Source organism: Scyliorhinus canicula, chromosome 6 (genome assembly GCF_902713615.1).
Source record: "Scyliorhinus canicula chromosome 6, sScyCan1.1, whole genome shotgun sequence".
Lineage (NCBI taxonomy): Eukaryota > Metazoa > Chordata > Chondrichthyes > Carcharhiniformes > Scyliorhinidae > Scyliorhinus > Scyliorhinus canicula.
In genome coordinates, this window is record NC_052151.1 from 144154370 (window position 1) to 144167106 (window position 12737).

General features: G+C 44.6%; 1 protein-coding gene across 2 annotated transcripts in view; it reads left to right on the top strand.

Annotated features, from left to right (window-relative positions):
* Positions 1-12737, top strand: part of nbas (NBAS subunit of NRZ tethering complex) — a 339860-nt gene that overhangs the window by 98913 nt on the left and 228210 nt on the right. For both annotated transcript variants that reach the window (XM_038800239.1, XM_038800240.1), the window contains exon 22: positions 4355-4444. In XM_038800239.1, coding sequence (XP_038656167.1) covers positions 4355-4444 — 90 coding nt within the window. The remainder of the gene's footprint in view (positions 1-4354; positions 4445-12737) is intronic.

Genomic DNA, 12737 nt, shown 5'->3' on the forward strand with positions numbered 1-12737 from the left:
TAACAAACATTTATATGTTAATGAATTTTGTATTGTGGTTGATATTAAATTTTAGTGTCCAAGTTTAACTCGTAGAAATGAAAATGAATAAAACCTTTGTCGCTGTATTTCTTCTGACTTTTAATAATTCATGCAATTTGCACTCTCACTTACCACAGATTTAAAATCCATTTGTGGTGTAAGTTGTTCACACTTCCTTTCAGATGTTCAATTTAAACTCTTGATTTTGATCAGAATTAAATTTAAATAAAGCACTAGTTAGGCCCCATTTAGAATACTGTGAGCAATTTTGGGCCCCATACCTCAGGAAGGACATACTGGCACTGGAGCGGGTCCAGCGGAGATTCACACGGATGATCCCAGGAATGGTAGGCCTAACATACGATGAACGTCTGAGGATCGTGGGATTATATTCATTGGAGTTTAGGAGGTTGAGGGGAGATCTAATAGAAACGTACAAGATAATGAATGGCTTGGATAGGATGGACGTAGGGAAGTTTTTTCCATTAGCAGGGGAGACTAGGACGCGGGGGCACAGCCTTAGAATAAAAGGGAGTCACTTTAGAACAGAGATGAGGAGAAATTTCTTCAGCCAGAGAGTTGTAGGTCTGTGGAATTCATTGCCACAGAGGGCGGTGGAGGCCGGGACATTGAGTGTCTTTAAGACAGAAATTGATAAATTCTTGATTTCTCGAGGAATTAAGGGCTATGGGGAGAGAGCGGGTAAATGGAGTTGAAATCAACCATGATTGAATGGTGGAGTGGACTCGATGGGCCGAATGGCCTTACTTCCACTCCTATGTCTTATGGTCTTATGGTCTTATGGTCTAAATTTGCATCAGGAACAGTTACAATCAAGCAAAATGATTGCAATGAAAAAAGTGCACCTTTTATAGTATGATCTGGCTTGCACTATAGTTTATAGGTTGATGTGGAACTGTGGCTATCTAGACAGTGACTGCAGCCATCGAAAGAATCCCACAGTCAAAATAGTTGCATGCAGTCTTAAGTTATCAAACTATTTTTTTTTTAGTTTTTAGAAAGGTATTTTGCTAGTGATGGGTGTTTATTACTTATAACTTTATGTTGCATTTAACAATGTCCCTAATGAAGAAGTAATATTCTTAATTGAAGTTTATTGAATGACTACCTAGAACTGATTATTATCAGATAATAGCACAAGTATATTCAGGAAATTTGCATACATAAGCATTGATTATAGTTCAGTATTTTCTGATGAGCAGTAACATTTTAAAATATTTTACTCGAGTTCCAAAGTATTTAGAAATATTTACAGGCAAATGTTTCCCCTAACAATGGGCAGAGTTATGCTTTTTAATTTTTTTCTGTGAGACATTTTATGCTTATGAAGTTGATCATTTTTGCAGTGGTATTATTGGAACAGTTTATTTAAAATAGATCCTATTTTTGGAATAGGTTTTGGTTTGATTTTTACTGATACTCTTAAAAATCAATTTCCAAATCACCATAGGTCACTGCTTGAAAGTTGATGAATCCTTCCAAAATGGGATTGACGTACATGCTGAGTATAAAATATAAACCACCAACATTGATGTAGGTGGTCGCCATTTTGAAAGATGAAGAAAGAAATAATACTAACTCAAACTCAATCAATGTGGCAGGTTTTATTGAATTAATTAATTCTACAAGCTCACCTTTAACCACAATCAAAACATAAAAAAATACATCAAATTCATTGTCTTTGACATCTGACACACTAAATTCATCAAATTAATTATTTGTACATTTGGCTATATATATCATTGTTAGGATCAGAGTTGTTGCTTTTGCTTTCAGAATCATCTATCAACACCAAATCAACTTCCTCTCCATCCAATGTCCAAAGAATATGGAATATCCTATTCAACCAGTTAACAGTTTGTGCTTTAATAGCATCCACGATTTGATGACAATACCACACTAAACATGGTGGGGTAGTACGCATATTTCCACTTAAGGGTTTTGCTCCATTAACTATCCACTTACACCATTCAGCACGAGCAAGATCTCTGAATGGTTTTTGAGGCACATGTCAAAAGTTTGAAGAACGAACATTCGAATCCTTGGTAAGATTGAAACTTGGGTGTTTTTTCTTCACAGACACTTCTATGCCTCATTGATTATGTGGAATCTGGAGATATGCCTCTCTAATAATCTGTATTCTTCGAGTAGGCCACTGGGATACCTGTTCCACACATTTTAATTCAGAACTTCACACTGTGCTCATCCACCCAGCCACAACCTCACACCATCCTCACCCTCATCCACCTAGCCACAACCTCACACCATCCTCATCCTCATCCTCCCAGCTACAACCTCACACCATGCTCACCCTTATCTGCCCAGCTACAACCTCACCCTCACCCACCCAGCTACAACCTCACACCACCCTCACCCGCCCAGCTGCAACCTCACACCATCCTCACCCTCATCCACCCAACCACCTATCACACCACCCTCACCCTCATCCACCCAGCTACAACCTCACACCACCCTCACCCGCCCAGCTACAACCTCACCCTCACCCACCCAGCTCCAACCTCACACCACCCTCACCCACCCAGCTACAACCTCACACCATCCTCACCCTCATCCACCCAACCAGCTATCACACCACCCAGCCACAACCTCACCTTCATCCACCCAGCCACAACCTCGCCCTCATCCACGCAGCCTCACCCTCACCCACCCAGCTACAACCTCACACCATCCTCACCCTCATCCACCCAGCCACAACCTCACACCATCCTCACCCTCATCCACCCAACCAGCTATCACCACCCTCACCCTCATCCACCCAGCTACAACCCTTGTACTCAGAAATTTTCATCTTTTTCCACAACAACAGATATTTTGTTCTAACGAGATTGGAGCCTCACTTTCATCTTCTGCCGACCCTTTTTGTTTGACTTGTGCCCTGTGATTGATTTATGCTATTTTCCTTCGATGCTATCTAGGAACCAGAGAAAGAAAAAGAGCATTTTATTTTTTGCTTAAGATTCTTCCGTACTCCTGTCAGTTGAACAAATTTTTGCTGCTCAAGTATGGCTCAGCACCTGGTACTGTTTTGCACACGTGTGTAGAGGTATTGTGTAGAAATCGATTTTGTTTTGACCAGTATTGGCATCGGGACTTTTCTATTGAGAAATGGTCAGGATGAGGAATCATAACTTTTTATTTTGCTATTCAAGCAAATGCATTCAAGTTCAGTTTGCTTTTAGTCGGATCCTGCATTGTAGCCCATTTAAGTATTGGGGAGAGCGAGGCTGTGGAGAGTGTGAACCATCCAAGAGAAGGCAGTGATTTTTTGAGGAGGTGGTGTGCATGTCTTCATATACTGGCTCCATTAATTACTCAATGTATTTGGGTAACTTCATGACCTAGAGCTTGTTAAATGAAAAGGAGCGTGTCAGGTTTAAAGTAATAAACACAATAAATTTTGTTATCAGAATTCATTTCTAATTTTTTTTTAAATTGCTTTGTCTTGTGCAACATTGCTAGTAATCCAAAGATGTGCAGGATTGGTGGGTTGGGGGACAGGCTAGGGGAGTAGGCCTAGGTAGGGTGCTCTTTCAGTGGGTTGGTGCAGATCCGATGAGCTAAATGGCCTCCTTCTGCACTGTAAGAATTCTATGTATTCTATTCTATGGAATTGCTATTGGATTATAAAAATTATACAATCTTGTGTGTTTTTGGAGCTACAAGTGATGTCAGTGGGGTTTGTCATTTAGCCACACTAGAACCGTGCATTTTACTTTCTCAAATTATCAGCATTTGTAGCTCCAAGTAATACTTGGATGATCAGAACCACTGGTTTATTGCATAGAATTGTGGGATTTTACTTGTAGTTTTGTGAACAAATTCTGCAATTCTGTCATTGTTTATGTAGATTGTTAATTAATAGCCTTGCATTGGCACAAACGACAGTCAGTAGAGCAATAAATATATTTCAGTTTGGCACAAAATTTTATCTTTGGAGTACAGTATTTTTATCTGCTAATAGACTATCTATTTTGCAACACAATTTAATACATAAATTCTAAGTTTATGCATTCAAAAGATCATTGCCAAGAAAAACACATTTGGGTCTTAAATTGTAAACTGCGTAATTAACATTTCACCTGTTTGTTTTGTCTTTTGAAGCAACATATTTTTTGGCAAATCCTGAAAATGGAACACATACAGATGAATTTGGACAACCATTTGTGAACCAATAATTGCTGTCTTTTACATTTTCACATTCTCTTACCCCTGCTCTCTACATAGACATTGTACTTCTGAGTTGATGGTCATCTATGACTTTGTTTTGAATGTATTGCAATTGTTTTGACAGATATGTAGACGAGCATGGTGATTTGGTGGCATTGCCATGGAATGAACAAAGGCATCAGGATCTAGATTGGTGCGAAGAACCAAATCTAAGGTATAATAGAACATTTTATTGTTTAAATCCATAAAACTTCCAACCTTGCGCAATAACATTACAAGCACCTTCTTCTTCAAACGCGTTAAATGAATGGGGGTTGCAGAGGGTTCTTTGGGGAGGAATGTGCAGTTACTGCGATGGAAAGTGTAATGACATGTAGACTGACATGTAACTAAGGGGTTAATCAGAACACCCGGCTGTGGCACAACCACAAGACGGCACTACAAAACTAATTATAAAACCAGACACACACTAGACCCTCCCCCTCACTCCTGGCAGGAACTGTAGGATTAGCACCAGAATAGTTTAGATCTCAGGCTGGGTCACCACATGTGGCCTAGATCCCAGTTGTACAGTTAGTCATTATCACTGAGTTACTAGAGTTAGATCAGCAGAGTGTTAAACTCATTTATCTAATTGTTGTGACTGAATAAATCCTTTCAACTTACTTCAAGTACTGGGGTGTCTTTCAATGTCATCTATGGACAGTAGCAATTTATGTTAATCAAACAGCATAACATAACAGAAAGTAGAAAATGATCTGATAAATATGAAAGCTCTGTGAGACTAATAAGGCATGTCTATTAACTGTCAGGAGAGTGTAGACAAACAGCCAGTTGTGGCACTCCCTTCTTTGAGAGACCCCCGCCCTCCAATTCCTGCCCAAGCTTTAACAGGGTGACTTTCCAGCTGTTCAACCCCCCACCTCCCCACTCCTGAACTCCCCCTGGTAGCCTCAGAATTGAAGCTGGGCAGGAAACTGCCCTTTAGTTGTTGTTAATTGCCTTGGGGCAAGGGCAGGCTGACCGGCCTAGGCCTCACCCATCCCACTAAAATTGCAAACTCGACAAGAGGGCAGTGGGAAAGCCGTCTGGGGAACTTTATGCCGCTCTGCACCTGCAAACCTGCAGGTGCAGATGCAGTGTAAAATTCTGTTCCATGTTTTTATTTCATGTCCATAGTTGATATTAGTAACCAATCTCTTCGAACATTGTCATTTTAAATGGAGGTTTCTATTTTGTATCTTCAAGACCAATGTAACATTTTGCTAATACAATGTGTTGAATCTAATCCACCTAGTTCAGGGAATTAACACCTTACTGGGCCTGAATGACTTTGCCTTCTTTTGAAAAGTTTTGATTTGTTTCTTTATAATAAAATTCTTTGAATTGAAATTCTTACCATTTGTGTTCAAATTTCCCCCATAACCTGATCGCTCCCTATCTCCTTAAACTACCAAATTCTGAGATCCCTCTACTCCCAATGTTAGTCGATTATGAATCTCTTTTCCATTGCAACACTCACATGCACGCCCGCACACCCCCCAGCCCCTCATCATTGGTGGCCGTTCCATTGGCTACTTGACCCAAAGCTCAGGAATACCTACTCTATTTCTGTGCCTCTCCTCATTTAAGACACTCCTTAAAACCTGCCTTTTTGATCAAACGTTTGCCCATCTGTCCAATGACCTTTCTGTATGTGATTTCTGCCATCTGTAAGCAAAGGCAAGGAAAGAAACAAGAGAGGAATAAAAAACTCCTCCAAAGAAAATCAAAACAAAGTGGGTGGAGAGGTAAAGTCTAAAATCATTGAACTCAGTATCGAGTCCAGAAGGCTATAAAGACTAAAGCAACCCAACAACCAATGGATCAGATCAAAACTCACCAAAGCTTCTTTGACAGCACCTTCCAAACCCGCTACCTCTACCACCTAGGGAGACAAGGGCAGCAGACACATGGGAATGCCAGCACCTTCCAAACCTCACCATCCAGACATAGAAGTGTCTCATCATTCCTTCACTATCACTGGATCAAAAACCTGGAATTCCTTCCCTGACAGTATTGTGGGTGCACCTACACCACACTAATTGCACAGAGCCCCCAGATCACTGACGATGAAAGCAACAAAAGGCCCCGGAAACACCAACTACTGGTTAATGGGAGCAGCAATGCAATTAACGCACTCCAGTCCTGGGAAGATAAATGCAACAATACACACCAGGTCCGGGAAACTGGGAACAGCAACATCTGAGACGAGGACCCGCACCCAATGTCACTTAGTCCATGCAAATGATTGCTGTTGCTCGTGCCAAGGTATTCTGCTGAGGGGTGGCAACTTCATCATTACCAAAATGAAGGAGGTGGTGGGCGGATGCCTCCTTGTAGCAGATGTTACGTACAAATCTGCTTGCCTCAGACTGATTAACGTGTACACCCTGGCCCGAAAGAATAATCCAGAACTGTTGCCTCAGCCCTGAAAGCATGCAACAGTTTGTGAGCACCACAGGTATACAGCAACTTGAAACTGTAATTGAAGAGACTCTGGACTCGGTGACTGGTAAAATTTTAAAATGGGTTTATGAAATCATATCTATTAATGTGAATGGCTTCAAAGCTACTTTGCAATGTGTTGGTAACTTTGTTTATCTGGCCAACATTAAAGCCATCCTGCTGTTCCTGCAGGGCTGTGGGATCCCCACTTCAGCAGCTACAGATAGTGGGACCATCTATCTGGTCAGGAGAAAATTATTGTTGTTGCTTGTGCCGAGCTATTCTGCTGTAGGGTGGCAACTTCATTATTACCAAAATGAAGGAGGTGTTGGGCGGATGCCTCCTTGTAACAGAACAAATCCGCTCGCCTCAGACTGATTAACGTGTACACCCTGGCCCGAAAGAATGAGCAGCTGGCAGCCCATCAAGAGTTCCCACTGCTGCTGACCACCCGCACGCTTGTCATTCTGGGCGTTGACTTCAACTGCATCATCGATGCAGCTGGTTAATCTGGCAGCACAGACACCAGATTGGAAGTCACGTCCAGACTCGTGATGGAAACGGTAAAAGTTGCAAAGCTGTACGATGTCTTCAGCAACCCTACATATGGAGCGTAGCACCAGTACACATGGCCATGGCCAGACGGGTCTGTCCGCTCCAGGATAGAATTGCTGTTTGTGTCCCGTGCATTTATGGTCGGATCCACCAAAGTTAAGCCAGTGTTCTTCTCTGACCACTGGTCGATTATCACTTGCAGGAAGACCAGATGATTGGCAGGGGAACATGGATACTGAATGTGAAACTGTTGACCCCAGAGAACCTCTTAGGAACTCAAAGGGCATTACAAAGGTTGGAAAACTGTGAAACCCTCTTTAAGTCTCTGTCGTTTTAGTGTGAAGCGATAAAGGCGAACATTGAGATTTCACATTCTCAAATGTTCAGATGCTGAGAGTGAGATAGGGGGAAATGCCCCAATTCCTGAAAGCATACAGAATCTGCTCTGATTACAGACGATGGTGGCTGCTGTCAAGGAGGATCTCTAAGAGGTGAAGAGCCAGCAAGTATTGCTCTTTGCCTCAGAGGCTGGTCCAGAATCTGCTCCGAGGGGCAGGATCAAACGTGCTTGTATTTCTTCTTCCAAAAGGTGCACAGAGAGAACTCTGTGATCAGCAGCCTGAAGGAAGAAGATGGCACGGTAAAGTCATTGCAGTATGATATTCTGAGGATCAGCAAATCTTTTGTTGTCCGACTGTATGGCCTGAAGCCAACAGACTGCATGACCTCTCAGTCTTCCCTGTCGTCTGATCATGGAGGTCTTAGACGATGGCGAGCGAGAGAGCCTGGACAAACAGCTAACTCTGGATGAACTGTCAAGGTTGTCAAAACCTTTTATACCTGAAAAAAACTCCCAGATGCGACGACTTGCTATTATGCTCTGTGGGACTGGCTTGGCCTAGACGTGCCTTAAGTGTACGAGAAAATGCTTCTGGATGTGTACCATAGTATGGACAACAGCATGTTAGAATCCATGAGGAAAGGCATCATCATCCCATCTATAAGCTAAAGGGAAGAAATTAGAAATTGGTGACCGATCTCGCTGTTGAACTTGGATTGCAAAAATTCTAGCCAAAGTCATCGCCAACTGGGTCAAGTCTGTTCTGGAGTCGGTGACCAGACCTGTACTATACACAGCAGTGAGGTCCCTGATAGGTAATTGTATCCTTGAATAATGCAAGGCTATGTGCAGGGCAGGAGGGTGGACATCTGCCTCATAAGCTGGACCAGGAGAAGGCATTTGACAGAATATTGAAACAGAATATTGCACACCTACATGATGGATGTGCTGTCCAAAATTGGGTTTGGATTGCAATCTGCAATTGGATCCAACTGCTCTACACAGCCATCAGCGGCGCAGTTTCAATCAATGGGGGGAATCAGAAAGCTTTCAGATTAAAGATGGAGAGCAGCAGGGCTGCCCTCTCTGCCCTGTCCTGTTTGTGTGCTGTGTAGAACCTTTTGCTGTGTCCATCAGGAAGGATTCTGACATAAGAAGAGTGACGATCCCAGGCAGCAGAGGCACTCAGATCAAAGCCTCCCTGTACGTGAACGTTTTCTGCTCAGATCCCATGTTGGTGCGCAGGCTCATGAATATCTGCAAACAGTTCGAACTGGCTGAGGAAACCAAGGTAAATCACGACCAGCGCAAGGCCATGTTCTTTCGGAATTGGGCTGACCGATCCTTTGTCCTCTTCACTATCAGGTCAGATTATCTGAAGGTGCTGGGGATATGGTTCAGAGTAGCTGGGAGGATTGTATTGCCAAGGTGGTGCAGAAACTGGGCACCTGGAGCGTTGCTCCTGCCCTATTGAACCTGGTCACCAGATGTAAGGTGCTTTTGGTGTTGCTCTACTTTGCGTAGGTCTGGCCAGTACCCTGATTCTGTGCTGCAGCAGTCACCCGAGCCATCTTCAAGTTCATCTGGACATCAAAGGTGGATCTTGTCGGAAGGGACAACATGTATAAATCTCTCGATACGGGAGGGAGAAACTTACCCAACTTCGATCTCATCCTAATGACGACCTTTGTGTGTGGCTGCATCAAGCTGTGTGCCAATCTTCGGTATGCAATTGTCACCAAGTGCTGAGGTTCTACATGTCCCCAGTGTTGCAAAGGATGGGTCTGGCCATGTTGCTGTGGAATGGTTCAAGTAGTTTGACTGTACCATATTACCTGTCCCTCGTGTAATGTTTGTTCAGAAAAACACTTTTTTGACCACAAGTCCATCAAGAAGTGGTCTGCACGTAGTATCCTCGAGGTCGTGAGGGAAAAGGAGATGGTGGATCATGTTGGATGGTTCTCTGAGCAGACTGTCAGTCATTTGGCAGAAACCTCATTGGGCTGAACTTTCAAACAAGCAACAACTTTGCTGGTGGTGAGAAGGGCACTCCTGATCAAATCCTCATACTGCCCTCGAAGTGGGACAGTTGCTTGTGGCATGTGCCTTTGCAAAGAAGGTCTGGAGACAGATGTAGTGGAATTTGTCAAGGTTCATCCTGTGCAGCTCTTGTGATTCTCCTCTGCAGGCTGCTTAGAGGGGCTAACACCAAGGCAAACATCAACTGCTGCTGGAAGATCATCGACTCGGTAAATGATGCTCTTTGGTCTGCCAAAAAGTGTTGAAATTCTAGAACACAGAATTGTTCTCGACTGATTGCTGCAGATAGGCCCATTCCAAGGTCCAGGACTACATGCTGAGGGAAGCACTCTAGCTTGGGTAGCCGCTGCCAAGGGGCAGTGGGGAAAGGACACTCTGTGAGGCCTTTAAGTCAATGTTCACCGAGGGGTTGGGAAATGTGTAAAACCCTTCGGACTGTGTGCTTATCCCTAACCATATGTAAGTGTGTTAAAGCACCAAAGAGTTCAGTATGGCCAATGTATATAGTTTGAACAGAATTGTACTCTGTACCGAAAATATTGAAATGTTTGTAATATTCTCATTCCTTTTGTTTTAGAAAACATTTTTTAAGGCGTTTATGATTTTATAACAATAAACAATACAAATGTAAACATAGTTAAGTGCGTAACACTTCCCTCCATCTCCCACTATTCCCGCCTGCACAAAATAGCCTAACTCTTTCCGCCCCCCCCCCCCCGCCCTTACTCAATCTACTGACAGTTTAGTTTTCTCCAAAAAAGTCGATAAACGGCTGCCACCTCCAAACGAACCCTAACATTGGTCCTCTCAGGGCGAACTTAATTTTCTCAAGTCTGAGAAACCCAGCCATGTTGCTAACCCATATCCCTGATTTTGGGGGCTTCATGTCCCTCCACGCTAACAATATCCGTCTCCGGGCTACCAAGGAGGCAAAGGCCAAAACGTCAGCCTCTCTCGCCCCCTGGGCTCCTGGATCTTCCGACACTCCAAAAATCGCAACTTCTGAACTCGGCGCCACCCTTGTTGACATGACATCTGCAAATCCTTGCCAGTATCGCCTCAGCTTTGGGCATGCCCAGAACATATGGACATGGTTTGTTGTCCCTCCTGCACACCTCATACACCTGTCCTCCACCCCAAGAGATTTGCTCATCCTGGCCACCATGTGTGCCCGGTGAACCACCTTGAATTGTTTCAGGCTGAGCCTGACACATGATGAGGACGTGTTGACTCTGCTCAGACCATCCTCCCTCAGACCTGTCTCTACATCCCCTCCCAGCTCATTTTCCCATTTACACTTTGGCTCACCATCTGAGTTACCTCCCACTCCATAAGTTCTTTATAGATATCCAAAACCTTCCCTTCCCCCAGCCCCGTTCTTTTCCTGTATCCCCTGTGGTGGTAGAAGCGGAAAGGTCGAAACCTGCCTTCGCGCAAAATCTCTTTATCTGCAGATGTCGAAACACTGCCTCCTGGCAATTCAAACTCGTTCTCCAAATCCTGTAAACATGGAAAGCTCCCATCAATAAATAGATCCCCCAGCCTCTCAATTCCTGCTCTCTGCTACTTCCGAAACCTCCCATCCAGCCTCCCTGGGACAAACCAGTGGTTGACACAAATTGGAGCCCGCACCGACACTCCCTCCACTCCCTTATGCTGCCGCCACTGCCCCCAGACTCTCAGGGCCGCCACTACCACCGGGTTTGTGGAGTACCGGGCCGGCGAGAACGGCAGAGGAGCCTTTACCAATGCCCCCAAACTTGTGCCCTTACATGATGCCGCCTCTACTCGCTCCCACATCGATCCCTCCACCACTACCCACTTCCTAATCAAGGCTATATTTGCCACCCAGTTGTAGTTACTAAAGTTCGGCAGCGCCAGGCCACCCCCCACCTCGGCTCCACTCCAGCAGCACTTTCTTTAATCGCGGGGTTTTATCCGCCCTCTCAAAACCAGAGATCACCTTATTCACCAGCTTAAAAAAGGGCTTTGAGGGGCAGCACTGTGGCGCAGTGGGTTAGCTCTGATGCCTCATGGCGCTGAGGTCCCAGGTTCGATCCCTGTTCTGGGTCACTGTCCTTGTGGAGTTTGCACATGCTCCCCGTGTTTGCGTGGGTTTCGCTCCCACAACCCAAAGCTGTGCAGGCTAGGTGGATTGGCCATGCTAAATTGCCTCTTAATTGGAAAATAAAAATGAATTGGGCACTCTAAATTTATATATATATATATTAAAAAAAGGCCTTTGGTATAAAAATAGGGAGACACTGGAAAACGAACAGAAATCTTGTGAGGACTGTCATTTTTACGGTCTGTACCCTCCCCACCAGTGACAACGGGAGCATTTCCCACCTCCGAAAGTCCTCATTCATTTGTTCAACTAGCCCCATCCCTGTGCTACCTGAATTCCCAAGTAACGGAAACTCCCACCATCTTAAACGCCAGCTCCCCCAGTCTCCTCTCCTGCCCCCTCGCATGGATCACAAAAACCTCATTTTTACCCATATTCACTTTGTACCCCAAGAACCGGCCAAATTCCCCTAAGATCAGCATAACCTCTCTCATCCCCATCAGAAATATACAGGAGTAGGTCGGCTGCATATACTGAGACCCTGTGCTCCACCACCCCCCGGACTAGCCCCTTCCTGTCCTTTGATGCTCTCAGCGCCATTGCCATTGACTCTCTAGCCAAGGTAAACAATAGTGGGGAGAGAGGACATCCTTGCCTTGTCCCCTGGTGGAATTTAAAGTAGTCCAAACTCAGCTGCTGCGTCCGCACACTCGCCACACTTGAACCTGGGACCTCAGCGCCATGAGGCATCAGGGCTAACACATTGTGCCACGATGCCTGGTACAGCAACTGAACCCAGTCAATAAAGCTCTACCCAAACCGTCCCAGGACCTACCACAAATAATTCCATTCCATCAAGTCGAAGGCCTTTTCCACGTCCATAGTGACCACTATCCGTCTCCCTCCCCTCGGAGGGCATCATGATCACATTTAGGAGCCTTCTAAAGTTGGCCGTTAGCTGCCTGCCTTTATCAAACCCAGTCTAGTCTTCCCCTATCACTCCCGCAACACAGTCCT